General features: G+C 42.3%; 1 protein-coding gene across 2 annotated transcripts in view; it reads right to left on the reverse strand.

Moving 5' to 3' along the window:
* MYZAP (myocardial zonula adherens protein) overlaps positions 1-20,510 on the reverse strand; it is a 111,003-nt gene that overhangs the window by 37,930 nt on the left and 52,563 nt on the right. Inside the window, exons 10-11 of one of the 2 annotated variants that reach the window (XM_066276059.1) lie at positions 20,323-20,428; positions 8,989-12,808 (exon numbers count right to left, since the gene is read on the reverse strand). In XM_066276059.1, the coding sequence (XP_066132156.1) occupies positions 12,755-12,808; positions 20,323-20,428 (160 nt within the window). In that variant the 3' untranslated portion in view covers positions 8,989-12,754. Of the gene's footprint in view, positions 1-8,988; positions 12,809-20,322; positions 20,429-20,510 lie in introns of those variants that run through there. The other variant, XM_066276058.1, reaches the window with a different exon arrangement.

Raw genomic sequence — 20,510 nt, forward strand, 5'->3', positions numbered from 1 at the left:
TCTGCGTGCTAATTGGAACAAAGCATCAGTAAAAGACATTTTAAAGACATTCCAAAAAATTTTATTGAACACTTGTTATTAAATGATACCCAGGAATTATCATTAATTTTGTTAAGTGTGACGATGACATTATGATTACTATACATAAGAAAAAAATCCTCATTTTAGAGATGAATAGTGAAGTATATAAGAAACATATGCAGAATGTCTAGTATTTTCTTTAAAATGATTACATGAGAGGTAAAAAAAAAAAAGAGGAAAAGAAGAGGTAAATAAAAAAAAAATGTAGCCGAATTGTGTTTGTTGAATCTGGGTAATGAGTCTAAAGAACTTCATCAATTATTCTCTCTGTCCTAAGTGCATTTGACATTTTCATTATAAAATGTTTTAAATTCTACCTCGTGTCAAAAAATACAATTCTCTAACATAAAAGCAAACCATACAAAACAGAATATAAGATACACACTTAAGAAAAATGTCCAATGTTGCTAGTAAGTAAAGAACTTAACAATTACAAACAGTAAGGAGGTATCCTTTAATAACTATTAAATTTGCCCAAAATCATTGACCTAAGAAATCAGTGTTAGAAGGGCTGAGAATGACAACTACTCTCATGTGTTGCAGGTGGCATTGTAAATTAGAATGACCCTTTGGGCAATTTAGCAATAAATATTAAGAGCCATAAAGCTGTTCGTATCCTTTGACCCACTAATCCCACTCCTGGGAATTTATCCCAAGGATATAATTCATATGTAGGGAATAAAAGCTATATATACAAAGATGTTCTTGCTCCTATTATTTATAATAGAGAAAATGGAAATAACCTTAATGTCTAGCACTAAAGAAATGGGTAATAAATTATGGAATATCAATATGAAGGAATATATGAAACAAACACTAAAAACATACATGTTGCAAAACAGAAAAGTATCTACAAAAAGCCTCAAGGGATAGAAAAACAAAAGTTTATAATGATGAAGGTAAAAGCTGGAAGAGAAATTAGATAAACAATCAATCTGGGGTTAGGGGAGGATTATGGGCAGAACAAAAATTTATGTTGCTTAAATTTTCTCCAACTTTTAAGGAACATTTTCAAAAATCACCCTTATAATAGTGTTCCTTTTTTTATTCCTTCCTATAGTGTTAAGATTTTTTTAAAGTTGACTTTTAAAATCTTTAAATGATAGGCAAAATGGGTACTGAAATTAACTGAAACGTGCCAAGAAGGTCGGAGGTAATATTTCATCCAATAGCACAGAAAATAACTTGACACACACAAGGTTCACTGTTCTTCAGGTAATCAGCGTGGTCTGCGAGTCAAGAGCAGGAAGAGGTGCGGTGAGGGCACCCTAATGAACAGCTCTCAGGAGCGTTTTTATTTAAAAGGGAAATAAACACAAGTCAGAGACATCACCTGCAGAGAGCTGAGGGGGGAACTCTGGGAATTCTAAGAGGGCAGAGGGCTGGTTCTAGAGTGAGGAGGCGCCGCGTTCTCGGGAGAAAGAACAGACTGTGGGAAGGACCTGGGGGTGCTGACGCTTCTGACAGCAAGGCTCGCGGTTCTCGGCAACTGCGGCTTACAGAAGCGACCGTGCTCTTGTGCTCAATGAAAGCTGGGCGTGCACACCTCCTTTCAGCATTGAGCATTTCTTATAGAAGCCTCTTGTACAGAATAGTCTGTGGCCAGGGGTGGCTTGTTCAGATTAGAAAAGAAAGGACTGTAAGATGGGCAGGCAGTGAGTGGTTGGCCCCTCATAACCTACAACGGGTGCCAACTTTGAGTCCCAGATGAGTGTCCCCGGGAGTCTGCCCCTGGAGCACATCCCATGCCTTCTCCCAGGTGGCCAGATAAATAAGTTTCCAAAATAAGTCAGCTCGCATGCTTCTATCCATAAGGTAACATCTGACTCCCAAATCTGGGTTTTTACCCATAATCACTAAATCACACAATTGTGTGGAAGATGGTGTTATTTTTGACTGTTCACTTAAAAGAGCCTTGAGACATTGTCTTGGATAGAACCTAACATATGCTAAACCCTCCAAAAAAATTAACTACTACTGTGCTATGGTATCAGTGGACTTCTTCCCTCCCTAGACTGTAAGCCTTTTAAGAGTAAGGACCTTGGTCATCTTTACATTCTCAGATAATGACGAATGAATGAATGAATGAATGAATCCATCCACCCATCCATCCATCCATCCATCCATCTCTGAACAATCATCCCTTAGATTTCAGAGGTAAAACTGTCTGGAGCAGTTGATGAACCAAGGTGGACATGTCCCCAGAAGCACCCACCAAACTCAGGGGCTATTCAAAATTCAGGGGACCATGCAGCTTATGAGTCAAATCCATTTGATACCTTTGCTCTCATTTTTTGACATGTTTAAGTTTATGAATTTTGACCTTCAAAAGGTTTATGTGCCCTTCACGAAGCTGCATTTAGGTCTCCCTGTCACCAGGTGGTAGTAAATGACCTAAGTTACCAGGCTTAAGTCAGGGCACTAGGAAATGAGAAATCAGATCTAAACTACTTTATCTATGCAAGAGCATAATCTTGTTGCAATGGTTAAATTGAAATAGCAAACTGCAGACCCCCTTATAGAATAAAAGGAAAAACCCATCTTGGTATAATTTGGAAACTTTTAACGGATGTCAATAGAATTTTTTCTAGTTTTTATCTTCATTAACATGTTTTTTGGTAACTCAAACTGAATATATGTCTTGCAGCCTAATTGCTCATGCAGGTTATTAGGTCTCTAAGACCATAGGCTACTTTGTTATTGAAGGAAAGAAGGAAGGTCTTCACATTTCTTAGAACTGATAGTGACTTTTCTTCACATTAGCTACAACTGAGCGACCTGCACAGGTGGTCTGAGCTAAGCTGCCCACTTATCCACAGCTGCACACTGGAATCACCCGGGCGGAGCTTTTACAAAATACCAACATCTAGGTTCTACCCCAGAGATGCTGGATATACCGCTCTCCTATTTAAAAACCCACACAGTCGTCTAATATTCAAACGCCCTAGCATGGATATAAGGGCTGTCTGCTGTGGTCCCACTTTCTGTCCCCAGTTTCATTTCTTGCCTGCCCTGTCAGTGAATCCTACAGCAAGGCCACCCCATCCTCTCAGCACTCAAGGAGCCTACAGTGGTCCTGCCTCCAGGCCTTTGCACAAGCTGGTGCCCTAGGGTGCCTTATACCCCCTTCCTCCCCTTCCCCACCAAGAAACCTCCTGCTGTCGTGAAGAACTCAACAGTCACCTCCCACCTGTCTTCCCAAGTCCCACAGGCTGGCATTGTCCCCCTCTTCTGTTCTACCTGAGCCCCTCCAGCACACACCTGTGAGGACACATCACGGACCATGCCATCCTGTATTTATTGCATCTTGCCCTGGCACCAGACAGCAAATCCACCTGGAACAATGTGTAGTGTACCAACTGTCTCACATAAAAGAGCAGTTCTCCGAGGAGGTCAAATCACCCTTATCAACCCACACATTTTTATAATGCTTTGGAAATGGATTTCTACAGTGAAGGGATTGCTCCCGATTTGTTCTGAAAAGGGCTTGTGTTGTCAACCAGACCAAAATGAAAGTATGCAAAACTTGGGGAAGGTCCTGTTATGTATGGATTCAGAACAACCCTAGAGGTCGCAAGGCTTCTCAGCTTCCGGGAGGTTTATTCCATTACTGACAGATGCATGGGACACAGGTCATTTTGTGATAGATTGACAAAACATGACACAGCCCTGGAATTAGAACTATATGAATAGTACTCGGTTGTGCAAGACTCATGAAACATAAAATTGAGGTTGGTGATGTCGATAGAAATTGAGGAATATAAGAAATGGCAGCAACAGTGCTCGCTTCAGCAGCACATATACTAAGAAATGGCAGCAACAAGTAAGTATTAAATACTAGACAGCACTTGATATGGTTTTTAAAGAAATTGTGCGTACCAGCTGGCCAATGATAACACACATATCTGAAAAATGCCTTACAGGCAACAGGAAACACACTGAAACAATGTACAATTCTGGAAGGGAGGTTAACACTAATGTTCACATTGAATCAAATTATTTAAAACCTTGTAAGGGAAAATTTAAGTTTTTAAAATTTAAACTAAGTTTATGATACTATTTTCTTGGAAATTTGTTTTATTTTGTTTTCATCATAATCTTAAGAATAACCAATTAACCATACAGGCAGGGTATGAGGACTGTGTGTGCTCACACCTACCATGGCACTTGACACATTGATGAAGTTTCCCGGCCTCTATCACCAGCATGCCTGCTTTTTCACCCCTTCCCATGAACCCTCACTTAAAAAGACTTCCTACTTTAAACTGCACTGGCAAAGAAATAACTCATTTTCCCATTGAAAACTAGATCAAAGATGAACAACTGCCAATCAAAGCTTCTAATCAAAATGAGATCATCAGGGTTCTGAATTCTAGGTCCAAGTAAAGCAATATGACACTTTATTGTAGGTCCCCGTAGACTTTTCACAGGAAATGGATGCTGGGATATTATCTGAAACTTTCACAAGAAAATAGCTTGTAGGTTCCCATTACTGGTTTTCAAAACGCCTCGAGATCCGGTGATCAGTAAACTGACCAGGGCAGGGTTGGAACAGGACAGGCAAGAACCTTCCAGAGCTCACTCAGGCCTGAAGCCACCTTCTCCCTTTGCTTCATCTTGTCCTGACAGGGCCTCGTTTTCAACCCAAACCTCTTGTGAGCTGGCAAACAGTGTCTTCATTTCTCTCAACAAAATAGGAAGGCTGTTTGGCCCTCACGTACCCCGCCATGAAAAAAGAGAATGACACTATTTTACATTCTGCTTCTGAAAAGGTTTATCTTTGCTCTAGTTCCTCTTAATTCTATTTTAGAAGGCTTATAACAGGGTAATTTCATAATTATGTATTTTAAAGTGCATTCTCCTTGATAAAAGAAAAAAAATGACCACAGTAAGAACTTTTAAAATAATAAAGTAACCCTCTTTTCCTAAGAAATAACAAAGCAGAGAGAAATACGGCCGGATCGGAATCTGGCCTGCACTAATGCAGTATAAAAGAACCGTTTAGAAAGGACAAGGAAAATGGTACATTATTTCATTTTGGCGGGGCGTGAAGGAAATGAATTAAGGCCACAACAAAACGAAACTGAAAAATTGCTAAATGAAGGTCTGAGTGGGGAAAATGAAAAATCAATGAGGGAACGGAGGGGAAAAGGGACATCTTTCATCTTCATGAGCTTGATTGGGTTTGTAGAAACTCATTTTCAATTAATGTGTCTTGTGGCATTCAGCCAGGCTAGATATGAACAGGGCACATATTTTAATCAATTTTTTTCTATTAAGTTTGAAGTAATATATAATAATAGAACTATACCATTCAAAAGGATCAGTTGAAATTGGCTTCTGAAGATAATCTAATTTGGTTTGATTTCTATCTTATATTAAAGATAGCCCAACTTCTCCTAAAGGAGAGGAACAGATGATACCTGAGTCTTCAGGGTGCCTAAACATGACTGGGCTATAGCAACATCAGGGCAGGACAAACACACTGGCTTTACAACCTGCGTGCATTCACGGGGAAGAAAGGAAGAGGGTGCACTGAGCACCAGGGCTTTTGCTGGGTTAGCTCATTATTCTCAGAAACAACCCTAAGAGTTAGGTCATCCCCACAGAGGAGGAAACTGAGGTTCCTAGAGTTTCATCATCATTCATCCCTCAATGATCACCTGTGATGATCCCTACATTTGACCCAGTGTTAAATGCTGGGAACACAGCAGTGTGCTAGGAAGACTTGGTCTCCACTGTTATGAGAGAGGGAAAAAAACAAAAACAAAAAACAAAAAACCACCCCTGTGAGGAAGGCAGGCAGTAAATGGAAAAAAATATGCACAAGTAAGTGCAACATAGGGAAAAGGCAGAATGGTGCTTGGTAGCCCCAAATACAGGATGTACCTGCTGACTGCTGATGAAGTAAGGGTCAGGTTCAGAGCACAGGGCTAATGACCAGCTCCTCCCAGCTTGCCCAGGACTAGCCAGGTTTTAGCACAGGAAGTCTAATGTGCCAGGCACTTCTCATTCACAGGCAAGCCAGGACAGTTGGTCATCCTAGAGCTCGATGCTGGCAGGGCTAAGATCTGAACCCACATTCCCCTGACGTCAAGGTCCAGGCTCTCGGTCACACCACACTGCAATGCAGAGATTGGTGCCATCCTCCCTGGGTGATACCTATGGCTGCGATGCTGCCCAGAAATTACGCAAGACTGGGAAGAATGTCGGCAGGTGACAGCTTCTTTGACAAAGGATTTCCTGGGGCCCCACATCTTTAAGGCTGTTCTTTTCTCATCTGTGACTTTAGAGGAATGAAGTTGGAATGAAGAAGAGGGTGCTCTAAGCTTCTCTGTCCCTGTGCTTTCTTTGACAGATGCGGGATCAGGGACAAAAGACCACACACACATCAAACAGGAATACCCAGGAAAATAATTATTCCAGATTAAAAAAATGAGATATGTATATGCAAGTACTTAGCTCCACGCCTAGCATATAGCTAGTGCTAAAAAAAAAAAAAAAAAAAAAAGGTTCCTACAGTTCAAGTGCCCTGAATATGGACCTTCACCTGCACAGGCAGGACTCTCCCGGGAGCTTCTAGCTGCCCTTCCTGCCCTTTTCCACTCCTTATTGCCCAGAACCCCCTGAGGAGCCATTAAGGAATCGAAGAGCAAAGTAATAAAGGGCATTTTCTTGGCTTAGTGCTGATAACCCACCATATTTGGTCTCAACCTACATCTCCAGCCTCTTCATTATGATTGCTTCCTACAGCCCAGTTCAACGAGATCAGTGCTCCCTGAACTCATCCCACACTTACTGGTTTCTACATGTTTATTTCTGTTTATTCCATATCTTGCCTGGCATGTCTTTTTCTACCCATTCAATCCCTGCTTAGAAAAATCCAATCCATCCTGAAGACCCAGCCAAATATCACCTCCTCCCTAAAGACTCCCCACCCACACCAGAATTAGTGAGCATGCATATGTCAGTCACTCCTCTCAACAACCTCTGAAGCAGGTGCCATTACCATCATGTCCATATTTCATTGATAAGGAACCTGAATGTTGGAAAGAGTAAGCAACTCACTGAAGATAAAGCCCAGTCAGGAACAAAGGCAGACTGCAAATTCAGATTTCATTTATTATTCAAGGTCTGTGAGCTTAACTACAGTCTCCAGTGTCTTCTGTGCTTAGGCATACAGCTCATACCCTTGCATAACCCTTATTGTATTCTTTTTTTTTTTTTTTACAGTCACAGAGAGAGAGTCAGAGAGAGGGATAGACAGGGACAGACAGACAGAAATGAAGAGAGATGAGAAGCATCAATCATCAGTTTTTCATTGCAAGACCTTAGTTGTTCATTGATTGCTTTCTCATATGTGCCTTGACCGTGGGCCTTCAGCAGACCTGGTAACCCCTTGCTCAAGCCAGCGACCTTGGGTCCAAGCTGGTGAGCTTTTGCTCAAACTAGATTAGCCTGCACTCAAGCTGGCGACCTCGGGGTCTCGAACCTGGGTCCTCTGCATCCCAGTCTGATGCTCTATCCACTGTGCCACTGCCTGGTCAGGCACCCTTATCATATTCTTTTTTTTTTTTTTTTTGCATTTTTCTGAAGCTGGAAACAGGGAGAGACAGTCAGACAGACTCCCGCATGCACCCGACCGGGATGCACCCAGCACACCCACCATGGGGCGATGCACTGCCCACCAGGGGGCGATGCTCTGCCCATCCTTGGCATCGCCATGTTGCAACCAGAGCCACTCTAGCGCCTGAGGCAGAGGCCACAGAGCCATCCCCAGCGCCCGGGCCATCTTTGCCTTGGCTGCGGGAGGGGAAGAGAGAGACAGAAAGGAAGGCACGGCGGAGGGGTGGAGAAGCAAATGGGCGCTTCTCCTGTGTGCCCTGGCCGGGAATCGAACCCGGGTCCTCCGCACGCTAGGCTGACGCTTTACTGCTGAGCCAACCGGCCAGGGCCCTTATCATATTCTTAATGTTCATCACAAAGTCCTTTGAGGGCAGAAGCTCATGTCTATTTTGGCATTTGATTCATACAAGGTGCTTCTTAAATGTTCACTGACTGACCCATCAGAGAAGAGCTCCCCATGAATTAGACCTAGCTTATCATCCCTATTCCCACTCCTAAACCTGAGGACTGGGCTTCCTGCAGACTTTAGCACATGGGCAGAACAGAAATATTTAAATACAGCAGCACAAGGGAAACAGCTCCAGCTTGATAAAGGTGACATGAAAAAGAAATCAGTGGGGCAAGGATGAACCATTCAACTAATGCTCTTAGAGAAGCAAGCTTTCAGCCCTGGCCAGTTGGCTCAGTGGTAGAGCATTGGCCTGGCATGTGGATGTCCCTGGTTTGATTCTGGGTCAGGGCACACAGGAGAAGCACCCGTATGCTTCTCCATCCCTTCTCCTCTTACTTCTCTCTCTCTCTCTCTCTCTCTCTCTCTCTCTCTCTCTCTTCCCCTGCAGCTATGGCTTGATTGGAGCAAGTTGGCTCCAGGCACTGAGGATGGCTCCACGGCTTCTACCTCAGGTGCTAAGAAGAGCTTGGTTGCTAAGCAATGGAGCAATATCTCAGATGGGCAGAGCATCGCCCCTTAATAAGCTTGTTGGGTGGATCACAGTCGGGGCACATGTGGAAGTCTGTCTCTGCTTCCCTTCCTCTCACTGAATAAAAAAAAGAAAAGAAGAGAAACAAGCTTTCCATGATCTCCCAACCTTCCCCCCACACACCAAAAAAAAGGAATGCTATTCCTATCACATATATAAAAAATAAATTCAACATGAATTATTATTTATTTGTTCAACAAGTATTTATTGAACACCTCCTATATGCCAGTGACTATTACAGGGATTAGAGATACAGCCATGTACAAAACAGACAAAAGCCACTGCCCTCGGGGAGCTTACATTCTAGTGGAGGGAAACAGACAACAAATAAATAGGCAAAACAGATAAGTGTAGGACTTATTACAGTACAATAGGATAGACAGCAATGAAGAAAGTAAAAAAGGGTGGAGGTATGAGTTGGGTCGGGGATGGGGAGGGAAGGTTGTAATAAAGACCTAAAGATAAAAACAAAGCTCTAAAACTATTACCAAGAAAAATCCCTGTGAGAAACATACAGGACACACAACATAGCACAAGTGATTGATAACATCAAAATAAAAATTTATATATTATACAAGACACCATAAACAAACAAACAAGAACCACCGACGAGGAGAAAAGAATGGCATCAGAATACTTTTTGATAAACAATGAATACTAATAGTATACAGAGTTCCTACACATCAAGAGGAAAAATACATAAACAACCAAAGAGAAAAATAAAGATCTGAACAGCCGAATCATAAGGACGGACGCCCGAATGGTCAATAAGCTTATGAAGACGCCCAACCTCACCAGTCGTAATGAGTAGTGATTAGTCTGATGCAAATTAAAATCAAAACAAAGAGATACTATTTCACAATGGCAAAAAGTATAGTCCAACAGTGCCAAGAGGTGGTGAGGATGTGGAGAAATCTGCTTTCTCCTACGTGACTGGTGGAAGTACATGCATACTTTGGAGAGCAATTGGGCAATATCTACCTAAGGTGAAACTATGCCAACCCCCAGGCTCTGGCATGTCCTCTAAGCATATGCCCCAATTTGAGAAGCACAGAGGCATGTTTGGCATTGTTTGTAAAAGAATAAAAATCTGGAAAAACGCTTAATGTCTATAAATAGGATACATTACAATACATTCACATAATGGAATATTCGCCACTCAAATGAATAATTTAGGTCTACATGTAACAACATCAAAAACAAAATTGGGAAAAGAAGTTGCAAAATATACACCATAAACTGTACTTATTTATATATTATAAATAAAAATTTACATACATTTTTAAACACATAAACAAAGCCATATACTGATAATAGACACATAAAAAGTAAAAAGCATCAATACATGTTCTGCATTGAAACCAAATTGCCTCTGAAGAGGAAGGGAGGGGAAGAAGAAAAAACTATCAGAACTGGAGAGGAAATAAAAAGAGAACCTCTTCTTTGCCTTTAATGTTTTCTTTTGTTTAGAAAAAATCTGAAATATGCCAAAATGTTAACATTTGTCAATTCGAGAGGAGAATTCTAGAGGAGAACCCAAGTTTTTGTTTTTCTTATTCTCTATAATTTTCTGCATATAATTTTTTTTCCAATTAAAAAAAATAAGCAGCAAAAAAAGAATACTGGTTTTGGAGTCAATGGACCCAGCACCAACCTCATTTGCCAGGAGATGGATGGCTACTTATTTTTTTAAGACTCTAAGTATCAGTTTCCTATGCTAAAAAAATTGGGGCTAATACCTCCCCCAGAAAGTTAATGTGGGACTGTGAGGTCTAGATGCATAGCCTTGAAACAAGAGAAATACCCAATAGCTGGTAGCTACTTGGACAGGAACACAGTCTCACATACTCTAAGAAATATTACAGAGCCAATTAGAAACAGTCACAACAAAGAGTAAGTGAGTCCAACAACATTTACAAAGAAAAGACCTTCTCTCTGGAAAGGACAATTTGTATCGTGGATACATACATCATTACTTGACATATAATCACCCCATAATATTCCTTTCAATAATACATAGGGGGGGAAACGGCTTACATGTATATGAGCTTTCTGATACCTTCTAAAAACTACATTTTAGATAAAGTATCTAAGATTTTAAAATAAAGAAGGAAATAATACAATGTTAAACACTAGTATCTGAAATTATAATACTTTCATTTACGATAAAAATACATTCTGCCTCAAATATTTGAGTTGCACCTCCTTTGGTTGGAAGTCTGAATGGCCTTGAAACAACACTGTAGCCTTAAGAGCCGAATGCTAATGATCCAGTTAGGGCAGGATCATGGGGTGGGGGAGCAGCAGCATTTGAGCACCTAACTCAGGCCTGACAGGCAATATGTCGAGTTCACACCATATCCCAATCCTAGCAGGTGTGATTGAGGGACACAGGCAAAAGCAAGGAGCAGCAGATGGAGGGAGGTCCTGTCAGGCTGGGTTCCAGATCAAGATCACCAACTAGCCTAGGACCTGGTGACAGATCTAGAGGGGGGTGCATGAGGCGCCTAGGGCAGAAAATTTTAAGCACTCTCAGGGTCCTGCAGACAACCTAAGCACCTCACCCACTCTCTGCACCGCAAAATAACGCCCATCTGGAGCTGTCTGTCACCCAAAAGAGGGAAGAAACTCCCAGGGCAGGAAGAGAGCACACAGTCCTGGGAGAAAGGCTTACATGGGTGACCCACTTCTCTACAGGTCATTACATTTCCATTTCATACTATTACATTTTTTTTTTTTTTGAAGCTGGGCGACAAATCTATTCCACTAGAACAAATGCCAGGAACTTTTTCACCAGAGACTTAGGAAGACCCAAGGGAAGTAAAGGTATGTATCCCTATATAATCAATGTAGGTCATGACACTAGAGTGACATCTAGATTAGCAATTTTCAAATCTCCCTAGTGGAAGTCTGGACACCCAGCAGAGTACCTGGGGACCTGCACTTAAACAGAATACCAACGTAGGTTAACTGCATTAACAATTCATTACTAATACAATTATCCATTTATTTCTTTTCCCTTCCACTGACTACTTGCTTTAACTGGGAAGAAGCATCACAATGAAAGACCAAAGGCAACTATTGTCTAGAAAGCATCTATCTTTACCATGAAAAAGTGGTGGGAGTGGAGAACCATCCAACATCTAACTGACTCTTGTCCCCTTAATGGTCTCACTCCATTAGCTCAGTCTACTAGCTTATGCAGGCCAATACCACCCACTGACTGTTACCACCACTGCCACTGCTATTACTAACTAGATTTCAGCAACACTAAGTCTTGATGAAAGAGCAGTGCCTGTGGCTGCCTCAAGAAGACCCCATAAAAATAAGGCAGGCATGAAGTATATTCCACTGCACTACATTTCAGCATATATATTTCTCTTCATCAGATATATTTCTCCTTTTCATGAAGTTGGCTGAACTATCTATTCAGGCAAAAGCTTGCAGTGACCGAAGCCAACCAAACTTTTCTTAAACAGGAAGAATGCTAAATTGACTAGAGCTGTTGATCTCCACTCGGAGAGGGCATCCGCAGGGCCACCTCTCACATATAATTGTAATCAAACTACATGGACACTCGGCTGCTTCTGTATTTTCTGGGGTGTGGTCTGTCTGGTAGGGAGCACTTCCTTCCCGGAGACTGGAGTTCGTCAAGCCCACTTCCCGTCTCCTTAGCAGGGTCCTCCGCAGGTTTTCCATATGTAAGGCTCCATTTTCCAAGATCTTAGGACCCGCCTCCACCTGGCACTTTCTGAATGATATTTTAGTCCTATTTTTTCATCGCAGCTCCATCTTCGATGTCTAGAGGCCCAAGTTGCTAAAAATACTCTGTGGATCTTTGGGTTCTCTTGACTCTGCCTCATGAGGCAGTACAAGTTGAGTTACAAGTTTATTTTCACAAATAAGAGCCCTACATGGTCAAATTTTCCTTTTAATACCATGTCCTTCCTGTTTTGTTCATCGACTCATCAGATACATGCCACCTCTTCCCAGCAGAGAGAGTGCAAGTGTTCTTCTAATCACGAATAAAAGGAATCACTTCCAACCCAGGGCAGGCTACCATTTTATCATCTTCCAAAGAGCCGGAGACTAAATCTGGAGAAGAGCTCGTGTGACATGATCTGGAAACAGTTCAATTGAGTGATTAGGGTTGTGGGCTCAGTAGGATGGCTCCTTCCCCCTACCCCCAGCTGGCTAATTATCACTGATAGAGATTAGTCTGAATCCTCTAAACACAGGGCATTTGGCAAAAGTGTACTTTTGTGTTGTACATTTCAGCACAATTAATAATTTTAAAATAAACTGTGTGCTAACAAACAGCTGATCCATTTAAAATGAAAGATTCTTTGCATGTAGAGAAATAATTTTTTTATTGCTTTGTGTCTAAATATACTACTCAAAAGACAGACGGCTAAGCTAGAACGCAGTACAAAGCAGAGGAAGAAGAGAGAAGCTCACCCAAAGATCCCATTTGGCCCCTAAGACTCCCAAAGGAGAGAAGGGCAGCTCAGAGTATTGATCAAGAAATCAACCCAGGGACTTTTGCTTTTAACCCGTTTAACCTTACTTTGGATATATACAGCAGGAATCTGCCCATCAGTAATAATAATAATAATAATACATATTAATAGCAGCTGATATTTCTTGGGCATTTCCTACGTTCCAATTAATATGCTATAAGTACTTTTTATAGAGTTGACCCTTGAACAACACAGGTTTGAACTGTGCAGGCCCACTTATATGAAAATTTTTTTCAGGAAATACTTAAAATGTATTTTCGCCTGACCAGGCGGTGGCGCAGTGGATAGAACATAGGACTGGGATGTGGAGGACCCAGGTTCGGGACCCCGAGGTCGCCAGTTTGAGCGCCGGCTCATCTGGTTTGAGCAAAGCTCATCAGCCTGGACCCAAGGTTGCTGGCTCGAGCAAGGGGGTCCCTCGGTCTGCTCTCCCCCCACCCTCGGTCAAGGCACATATGAAAAAGCAATCAATGAACAACTAAGGAGCCACAACGAAGAATTGATGTTTCCCATCTCTCTCCCTTCCTGTCTGTCTGTCCCTATCTTCCCTCCTTCTGACTCTCTGTCATAAATAAATAAATAAAATAAAATGTATTTTCTCTTTCTTATGATTTTCTTAATAACATTCTTTTCTCTAGTTTACTTTATTATACGAATACAGTATATAATACATATAACATACAAAATACGTGTTAATCAGTTGTTTATGTTATTGGTAAGGCTTTTAGGCAACAGTAGGCTATTAGTAGTTAAGTTTGGGAGAAGTCAAAAGTTATACATGAATTTCTGACTACCTGTGTGTTGTTTAAGAATCAACTATACGTCAGTCCATTTATAACTCCTACAAAAAAATAAAAATCCTCTCAGGTAGATACCGTTACTAACCCTGTTTCATAGACGACAAACTAAAAACTTTGAAGGTCCCACAACTAGTAAATGCAGGTATGTCTGCTTCTAAAAGTCCACGCTCCCTTCACTCTCCCTCCCCCTCAGGGCACCTCCCACTGCACCCCCGCCCCAGGCTCTCTAACTGGACTTCCCCCACGCCTCTAACACAGGACTGCACACAGCGAGAGCCTGAGAGGTAAGTTCTAAGGACCTGGACAGAGAAAAGAGAAGCTCTGCTTCGCTGATGAGCTCAAGAGCCAGAAACTAGAACTCAAACCTCAACTCTCAGAAGAGTTACTCATCATCTATCTCCCTCATCCAGTTTGTCTCCCCAAAATACTGTTGCATTATGACAAGAGATTCACTCTTTAGAAATCTAAGGGACGATAAGTAAATACTTTCAAAACCATTCCTTCAGAATTGCAAAAATATTCTGCCTTGTCTTACACTGGAGAAGTGGTCAAGAGCAAGGTATTGTGTTCTTTTCTTTCTAAGGAAGGCCAGTGTCACTAAGAGTAAGGTCTTTTGTGTAGACAGAAGTGACTAATTTAAACCAGGGCGAGGCTGGACATGTGGACACACAAGCACTGGGGGAAGAGGATCCATGAGAACCACTTTTGGTCTCTGTTAGTGGTAGGTTCTCAGCTTCCACTGAATTGGATTCTGTCTCTGTAAGACTCTATTATCTGTTTAACAAGCGTACTTAAATCTATCTGCCTGGTAACAACTTCTCTCCAGATGGACATGGATAGCCTCTGGGAAGTTTTATTATCTGGACACCACCAGACCAAAAGAGCTATTAAGAAGGAACTGTCTAGATGGGGTTTTCTAGATGGAGCTGTCTAGATGTGGCTGACAGGACCTTTAAACACACACTTGGAGCAGCCTCTCACTTCAGTGGCCCTGTCCCTGTTGACTGGTCCCTCTGGCTTTCTTCCCATGGGCCTTTCCTACCCCAAGTTTATTACCAGCTGTCCACCTCAGGCACAGCGGCCTCTGAGGGAGGCTGGTTAAACTCAGTAATGACCTGAAAACCCAGCATGGAAACACATACCACAGTTCTAAGAACGCAGAACATCAGTTCTCAATCCTCCTGCATAGTGGAATCTTGTAGAGCTTCAAAAATCAACCAGAACTCCACTCCCCACCCCCACCCACCATCATCATCACCACCACCACTACCATCACCCCCGCCCACCATCACCAATACCTAGTACCTCCCTCCTACTCGCATCTGCAGGGTTCTAGAATTTTTTAAAGCTTCCCAGTGATTCTAATGTGACTACTGCATAGAGAAGCAACCAGAAGAAAGCCAATTCCTTGCATCTTGGCACTCACTAAACTATAGAAGTGTGTGTGTGTGGAGGGGGGGGGGATGTAAAAAGAAAATTTAAAAAAAAATGCCTGCTCTGAAACTGAAAGGAAACGTCTTTGGACACTGCTGGAAAAAAACCTCTCACCCATCGTAAACACAATGGGAAGTCAGAAGAAGGGAGTGATAAATAAAAGCATGCCTATGATTGAAGTAGAAAAAGTGAAGGAACTCTTATTAAATTACTATTTCTTCAGCTGAATAATATCATTGCCCAGTAGGCCACCACTCAGTTTGCGGGCAAATTAGAATATGTTTCTTCCTTTAGGTAATTTCCCCCTTGGCAGAAAAGCTGTGTTGGTTGGCCGGGACAGGCCTTGGTGAGCGCGGGTAAAGAGGTGTGAACGACCCTGCTGACTGAAGAAATAACACTGAAAGATGTGTCAAGCTGTTCACTGCTCTGGCCTCAGGCCCCACCCTCCCTGCCTTTTGCTCCTCCCTCAGCCCCAGGTCCCTTTGATGACCAGCTCAAGAACGCAGAATGATTGAGGCAAAGGTCCAAATCCTGGTGTGGCTCTTCAGCAGAAGCATGAAACTCATGTACAAAAGTTACTCTGGAACTTGGATAACACCAGACGGGGGCGCTCCAGAGCTGCATCTGCCCGCTCCCACTGTGCACCAGCCAGCAACAGAGGATGTGCTGGCAGACAGCTGGTCAGTGGATGGATGAATTAATTTCTTTACAAGCGCTAGTTATTTTAGTCCCTCTATATTTTCTAGGAAACCCTTGAAAGTCTAAAGGTGCATATATGGAGCTTTGTTGTTGTTGTTGTTAGAGCTAGAACCCGTTAGAAGAACGAGTGATGGAGGAAGACAACCAGTCCCTGACATCCACTACAAAAGGAGACTTAATTGGGAACAAAGATCTAGCCTAGTGGGGGTATTTGGTCCCACACTTCATACAAAAGTCTTTGAGCTTTTTCCACTGAACATGAACCCTTAAGATATATAGCAATCCGCCCTGGCCAGTTGGCTCAGCGGTAGAGCGTTGGCCTGGCATGCGGGGGACCCGGGTTCGATTCCCAGCCAGGGCACATAGGAAAAGCACCCATTTGCTTCTCCACCCCCACCCTCTTTCCTCTCTGTCTCTCTCTTCCCCTCCCGCAGCCAAGGCTCCATTGGAGCAAAGATGGCCTGGGCGCTGGGGATGGCTCCTTGGCCTCTGCCCCAGGTGCTAGAGTGGCTCTGGTCACGGCAGAGCAATGCCCCGGAGGGGCAGAGCATTGCCCCCTGGTGGGCAGAGCGTCGCCCCAGGTGGGCGTGCCGGGTGAATCCCGGTTGGGTGCATGCGGGAGTCTGTCTGACTGTCTCTCCCCGTTTCCAGCTTCAGAAAAATACAAAAAAAAAAAAAAAGATATATAGCAATCCTTCATTTCTAAGAGACCCACTCTGCTCTTCTGTTACATGCATAGGCCCTTATTGAAATATACTGTCCCATACAAATGAAAATCAAGTTGTTACTGAGCTATGGGTTGCAAAATCTAGGCCAGTTACATTTTATTCAGATTATTATTATTATTATTAAGAAATTACATTCTACTGAGGTAGAAGGAAATATATTGCTTAACATTTAAGGATTCCAAGAACCTCAGTAATAATACCTGGATGATTGCAGCTGAAAAAAAGAAACACATCATTTTAATAAATTGAGTTACTTCATAGACATTAGGACTAAAATGATACCAACAATGGATGGAGACTGGATTCCCACTGTTGGTGACCGTGAAGCTGTCACACTGACAAGCTTACAGACTTCCTTTGAGGGAAGGAAAACTGTCCCTAACATGTGCTGCCTCTGTTTCTAGATCAATTTTGTCTTACTATCTGGGTAGCTAGAGTTTATGGATAAAAATATATTTCTCTTTTGAAGCCAGAGTTCAACATTCTACAAATAACTAATGCAGTTGTCTGGGTTTTTCAAAATTTGGTCCAAAAGCCCAGAGTGATTTAGTTATAATATTGCTAATTTTGGCCATTATGCAAAGTAATACTAATGCTGCGATCAGAACAGGCACAGCCTAGTATGCAAGAGGAAATTCTTTATTTATGAGGTGCCTCTATCTCAGCTGCTTATCTCATACGGAATGCACCTGTGGCAAAGGGCGACTGAATACCTTCCCAGGGCAGGAGGTGTCAGAAATGCTTTCCTGTGTTGAACCAAGAGCTGAAATTTGCCTTTTCTCAAGTGCCACCCAGTGGTTCCATCCCGGCCTTGCATTGCAACACACAACAAAAACACATTCCCGCCTCTGGAGGACTGCTACTTAAGATGTGAATTCAGTTCTCACGTCTCTCCCTGGCCATCTCTCCCCAGAGGCCTTCAACCATTCCTTGAATTACCAGCGTTCTCAACATCTTTCCTACCTGATCCTGCTCTCTGGAATGTGCTCATTTGTCAATATCCCTTTCTCCATGTTTCTAACTTTTAAAAAAAAAAAAGTGTTCATATAAAGGACTACAGCAATTAAGATTTTAAACCACTCTTTTGTTGTATAAGTTAATACAGTGTACTGGACAAACACATTCTTACTACCTGATTTAGAGGTTTAAAATTAGAAGAAGAAAAAACCCAAAAGTCTCTTTCTCTCTTGCTTTAAGTCTCCATCCACTGCTGAAATCTAGCAGGGCCCTGGGTGATACTCCCTCTGATGGTGCCATCCTAAATTCCAGCCTATGATTTCACGCCAGTGCCTGGGTCTCCCAGACCGCATCATTAGGACTTAGAGAAGCTTATTTAGGAGGCATTCAATCACAGGTAGAAAAGCAAGGAATGGACAGTGATCTTTAGATGATTCCTTATTTTCATATATAAATATTCCCCTACTCCCTTCAAACTGGTAGGTCTATTATATTAGAAAACAGAGAATCCTAGACGTCTTTGAAAAATGTCTTTTAAGACGGTATCTCTGATTTTTGGTACCAATCGTAAGCATTACAAATAATAAATGAATCAAAAGCCAACCCGTCTGAGGTGGTTGTCACTGGTTCTCTAATACGAGATCTGAAAACAATACAGACCACCACCCTGTGGTGAGGTGGATGAAGTGCAGTGTTCCGCCACCAAGGAGCCACCAGCAAGAGAAACTAACAGCCCCGCCCTCGATTTCACATGTGTGAAATTCAGAAACAGAGAAGCTATGCTGGCAGCCACGGTACCCCAAGATGCTAATCATGACAACATGATGCTTTACTTCGGGAAACACACTCCTGACATTGACCTAGTGCTGGCATCAGGCAGGACTGCCCATCACTGCTGCTGGCAGTGCTCCTGCACAGGTGCACAAAGGGACTGCAAGGTGCGTGCATGGGTTGCTCACCTGAACTCTGCTGCCCTTTCTTTTACTCCACTGCTCCCTGAGGCTTGCACAGAAGCCAATATAACACTCATAAGATTCAGCACCATATAACTGGATTTCTTGTTTGCAGATTTTATCTCATATATCAATATATGTTTTTATCCTACACACAAGGGAAAATGTCCCTCCTCATCCTCACAATTCCCTGACGTTAACATCACTCCACTAATAGCCCCAATAATTTATAGATTAATAAAAGAGATACACTTTTAAACTTCTATTTGTGTCAAGTATGTAAATTATTTATTAGAAGTACATATACTTTTTTAAAATTTTTATACAGCAAAGCTCTGTAATGCATTTTTTTTAAATTCCCTCTTTTCAATTTTATTTTAGATTTTTTAAATTCATTTTTATAGAGAAAGGAGAGAAAGAGAGAGAGAGAAGGGGGGAGGAGCAGGAAGCATCAACTCCCATATGTGCCTTGACTGGGCAAGCCCAGGGCTTTGAACCGGCGACCTCAGTGTTCCAGGTCGACGCTTTATCCACTGCGCCACCACAGGTCAGGCGAAGTACATATACTTTTAATTTTGATAATTTATTACTAAAAGAGATTAACATTTCAGAGCAGTGCTTTTATATAAGAATTTCTTTTTTCAGTTTTTCCACTGCTGACCAAATGTTTAATTAAATTAAAACCTTTTCTTTTCCTTTCTTTGCAAGTTAGAGAATTGGACCCTAGGGAATTCCTATGACCCTGTTAGTATTAACTGGTCTTTTTTTCTGTCCGATTTTTTTAATTGAACAAGAAGAAAACTATAGAAATATGTCATTAGCTTTATCATAGCATCATAAATTTCTTCTACTGAGAAATCACAACAAAGAAGAGAGAAAGAGTATATTAACACAGGGTAAAAAAAAATTTTTTTTTCCTCTTTGAGAAATATATTCAATTTACCTGTTTTATATATATTATAGATTTTTTCATTTAAAAAATAGAATAGTAAACTATGCCCAGCCTACAGTAAACCTATAACTTGGTTTCACACTGCACAGACAGTTAAGGAGAGAGGATGGCAGAAACGTGAAAAGATGAAGAAGACACAGGCGTCAGAGAAGAGAGTGAGGGAAGAATACAGGAGAGAGAGCGGGCAGGAAAAGGGACTGAAAGAGGTGCACCAGGAACGGAGAAAGGATGAGCAATAGCCAGGGGAGAGGCAGGCAGGGGGGCGTGCAGAGACCTGAGCTGAATTAAACTCTTTGTCAAATTTCCTTTTGGTCCCAGAGCTATAGGCACCCACAGAGGGCACCGGGTATCGCTGAACCCCGGAAGTGGGTGAGCACCTCACAGCTTTCTTAACTGGACCCCTCTGACCTGGAGAAGGCCCTTTCAGAGGGATAATCACCATGGGGGACATAGGAGGAAATTTCCGTCTGGGCCAAAATGGCAATGATCTGAGCAAATCCACTCTGAGCTGAGAGTCAGATCTGGCTCTAGGGCTGAAATGTCCCCACCAGAGAAAGCAGTCCCAGGCCATGACCTTTTGACAAGGGCCTACCTCCTCCACCATCTGCTTGACTTTCTTCTGCTGGCAATGCACCATGTCATCAAGGTGTCTGATCCGTTCCCGGAGGCTGGCAGATGCCTCCTCCAGCTGCTGATACCTAACACGGACGGAAGAGAGAGCAGCTGAGTCCTGTACCAAAGCAGCAGCGCCAGCATAGAAAGTCACCGCTAGACAGCAAT

The sequence above is a fragment of the Saccopteryx bilineata genome, chromosome 4 (assembly GCF_036850765.1).
Source record: "Saccopteryx bilineata isolate mSacBil1 chromosome 4, mSacBil1_pri_phased_curated, whole genome shotgun sequence".
In the NCBI taxonomy this organism is placed as follows: domain Eukaryota; kingdom Metazoa; phylum Chordata; class Mammalia; order Chiroptera; family Emballonuridae; genus Saccopteryx; species Saccopteryx bilineata.